Genomic DNA, 4073 nt, shown 5'->3' on the forward strand with positions numbered 1-4073 from the left:
GGAAGTATCTGATGACATTGGCCAGGTTACCACGCCAGAAGGACAGGACTCCCTGTTCCTTGGGGATACGAACCACGCAGTCTATAATGCCCTTGTATTGCTTATCTGCCGTGATTTGCTTGCTGGCATGCTGCACCTGCAGCAGCAGCTTGAACCGTTCGATGGGCGCTACCGCCGTCTTGGAGATGGCCGCTGCCACTCCACCAGCCAAGAAGTCCTTGGCGAAGGACACAGCGGCATCTGTCATGTTGAAAGAGAAAGAAAAGGCAGGGGAGCGCGGAACGGGACTGGCTTGACAACCGGCTTCAACTCCCGGACTCTGAGGCTGTTGTTTTTTTTTTTTCAAGACAGGGTTTCTCTGTGGTTTTGGATCCTAATCTGGAACTAACTCTTGTAGACCAGGCTGGTCTTGATCTCACAGAGGTTCACCTGCCTCTGCCTCCTGAGTGCTGGGATTAAAGGTATACATCACCACCACCAGGAACGTAATTAACATAGTTTCTGTGTGATTATTCAGTTATGGGTGGCTGGAAATGTAAGCACAGTCTTTGATTACATAATGGCACCTGCTGTCTTGGGCATGAATCCACATAGGATCTAAAAAAGCTTAAGAAAAAAAAGAGAGCTTTTAGACTCACAAAAATTGGAGCCAAGCATAACATTTGGTAGATACATTTTTTAATATAGGCTCTGTTTGCTAGGGGCAAGCAAAGGAATGGCTTATTTAAGAGACATTTTGTAGGTTCATGTTGGCTGAAGAAAATTGTCCTGTTTTTTTTTTTTTTTTCAGGAGGTACACTAAAGAGCACTTAAATGGGTTCTGTGAACTGTGTGTTACAAATTATTTAATGACAACATAATGTCAATGCCAATGTGTCCCTGGAGCTTGGGTAGTGAGCATGACTCACAGAGGTAGTGAATATACCTCTACCATGTTGGATTGGGTGGAACCAACAGGCAGGGCCACAGAGTTAGAACTAGCCATGTCAGTTAGCATTTTTAAAAAAGTGCTCCTGGTCAGAAAATGATTATGTATACACAATAAAGACAGATTCAGACAGAAATAAACCTCTGAATGGGTCATAGTGTGTTTAAAAAACATACATAGGCTTGGGAGAGAGAAGAAAAAGAATAGTTATAAAATAATAATTTGAAAAAATAAAACAAAATCTTTAAAGAGACAGTAAAAGTAACATAAAAGAGTACCACCAGTCATAGATTAATGCAGTAATGAAAAATAAGCCACATAAAGACTGAAAATATACATAGAGTTTGGATTATGTGTGTTATTGTGCTTTTTTTGAATTTTTTGGCTTCAGAGAGATATTTGATTCTGGGGACTGCTAAGCTAAGTAGCCAACACATTAAAGGTATTTTGTTTTCAAAATACAGATCTCAGGATATGTTACTTTGGAAAAGAGATTCAGATTTTGTTTCCACTGAAGATGAAAACATATGGATACCTTTGAGATTAATGTAGTTTGGTGGAACATGACCCCCTGAAAAGTCTCTGAAAACCTAAAAATACTTCACTCAATAATCAGCAGGAAGCAGTTTGATGAAAACTATACCCGAATTCCCAAAATGATTGTTTTGAAATGATTTCTTTCATTTAAAAGTGGTTGGGTAAAAATTGTAAATGGTCACAGTCAATCTCTCTTTTTTTTTAAAAAAAAGGGGGGAGATATAATATAAAGATGAATGTAATGCATTGGCATGGATCTTAGTCTATTGATACAAATTTAAGGTCAATTTTGTAGCACTGTGTATATATTTAAATATCTTATTTAAGGTATTGTGTTTGTGTAACTCATTTAAAAATGCAATGTATAATTCAAAATTGCAGATTATTAGATAATCATCTATTGCTGGGAGCCATGTTACCTTTTGGGGGGACAAGGCCTGAGAACAGAGTGAACAAGTTCTTATTTTGGCAAGGCCTGGGAGAATTTAACCCATTTCTGGCAAGGTTGATTGGGAGTTGGCTGTATAATTGTGGGCATGACTTCAGGAGCATATATGCTGCCTGTTCTCCTTGCTGTCCTTACACAAGTTATTGCTGGCTCTCTCTAGTTTCACTTTTTCAGAGTCATGAAATGGCTATCCTATTAGAAAAACTTTTCCTTGATAGCTCTCCTCTGGGTGAGCCAGAGGGGATGTTGTTAAAAATATACAGTGGATCTGATTCATCTTTTAAAACTTTTGATGTTTCAAGTGTAACTATAAATTCAGGATTCTCAAGAACTTCTAATGCACCTTGAAAAAGTCACAGTAGTTCAGGACATTGCATATTTACATAATTGCCCTGGAGAGAATGATTCTAACCACAGGAGCCTAAAAGTAATGCAAATAAATAGATGATATCAAGTATTAATGGGAACAGTCTAAGATCAGGGAATGAAGTGGAATCATATGTTGTTTCATTGGTTAATCAATAAAGAAAACTGCTTGGCCTAATAGGTCAGAAAATTAGGTAGGTGGGGTAGACAGAACAAAATGCTGGGAGGAAGGGAAGTGAGCCAGATGCCATGCCACTCCTCTCTGGGGCAGACATGATGAAGCTTCAGCCCAAGATGGATGCAGGTCAGATATGCTGAATCTTTCCTGGTAAGACACCATCTCATGGTGCTACACAGATTACTAAACATGGGTTAAGCAAGATATGAGAGTTAGCCAAGAAGAGGCTAGATATAATGGGCCAAGCAGTGTTTAAAAGAATACAATTTGTGTGCTGTTATTTTCGGGTGTAAAGCTAACCAGGTGGCTGGGAGCTGGGCAGCGGGAATGCAGCCCTCCACTCCTTCTACAAATGTCCTCATTTCTATAGCTGTAGGAAAGAAAGGGGACATGAGAAAAAAAGTAAGCAGTACCAACTAATAAGAATAATCATTTTAGTTATGTAGTTTGCAGAATCATAAGAAGAAACCTGGTATATGCACTATAGGATATAGAATAGTCTAAGATATAGAATGTAGTGATTCAGCTTTGCCTGATGAATTGATTGTGAGAGTTGAGATATAATTAGAGGTAAAGGAGGGGGAGGGAATTGGGAGGTGGTGGCGGGGAGGAGGCAGAAATCCTTAATAAATAAATAAATTAAAAAAAATAAAGGAGTTATAACAATTATAAACACATATGTAACAATATTGAAGCTCCAATTCCATATATATATAATTATTATATATTTTATTATATATATCACATAGTATATGTGTAATTATATCTGAAAGTATAATAAATATATGATATATATCATACATTAAAAAGAATAAAATCCAAACAGCTATTGATATAATAAAAAAAGTAATTAGAGGTAAACATTAATCATTAGAAGCAAATCTTTCTTTCATTTTGCATGGTGCTGTAACTACAAATGTTGCCAAATGGGAACACTGTTGCACCTATAGGTGTGCTTAGTTAGAAAACATCCTTTGTGGATTGCTGTACTGCTTATGTTTCTATTAGCTAGGCTACAAGTCAAGTAGGAAGGGAGATCAAAGAACAAACTGGCAAGTATTGTAATTATTATTAGATGCCTAAGGAAATAAATATACCCGTAAAACTGTACATGCAAACTATTGAAACTGTATAAGAAAAAAGGCTCAGGCTATCCGGGATCACTTGTTTGAAACATGTGATCAGACTTTTCTTCATTTTGCCAACTTCATGCATCCATCCCAAGTCAGCTCAGATCCATTAAGAGCAAGGCTCTCAGCAGGTGGTCCCTGAACAGGCCTGGTAGGATGGTAAGTATTGAACATTTGCAGTGTGATAAAATAATTTCTATCTGAGGAGCCTACAGATCCCCTGGCTGGGAGTGAGATCAGTTGAGCAAGGGTAGATAATCCACTCGGGAGGCAGAGACAGGTGGATCTTTGTGAATTTGAGTCCAGGCTGTTATACAGAGCAAGTTCCAGGCAGACTCCAAAGCTACAGAAAAATCCTGTCTCGAGAAAAAGTAAGAAGTAGCAAACACAGTTTTCAAGATGAATTTTCTCTAGTAGCAGAGGAAATAGTTTCAAGAATATAATGTAATTTTATTTAAAATTAATCAATCAATAAATAAGAAAACA

The 4073-nt window shown here is 37.6% G+C and overlaps 1 protein-coding gene across 1 annotated transcript; it reads right to left on the reverse strand.

Annotated features, from left to right (window-relative positions):
* Nucleotide 1: 1 nt before the first annotated feature.
* On the reverse strand, nucleotides 2-304 carry LOC106144489 (ADP/ATP translocase 2-like; the record flags this gene model as incomplete). The annotated part of the gene is made up of 1 exon (XM_013355580.2): nucleotides 2-304. A coding segment is annotated over exon 1 (246 nt), but the record flags the coding sequence as incomplete, so codon positions are not given.
* Nucleotides 305-4073: the final 3769 nt, after the last annotated feature.

Source organism: Microtus ochrogaster, chromosome 4, assembly GCF_000317375.1.
Source record: "Microtus ochrogaster isolate Prairie Vole_2 chromosome 4, MicOch1.0, whole genome shotgun sequence".
In the NCBI taxonomy this organism is placed as follows: Eukaryota; Metazoa; Chordata; class Mammalia; order Rodentia; family Cricetidae; genus Microtus; species Microtus ochrogaster.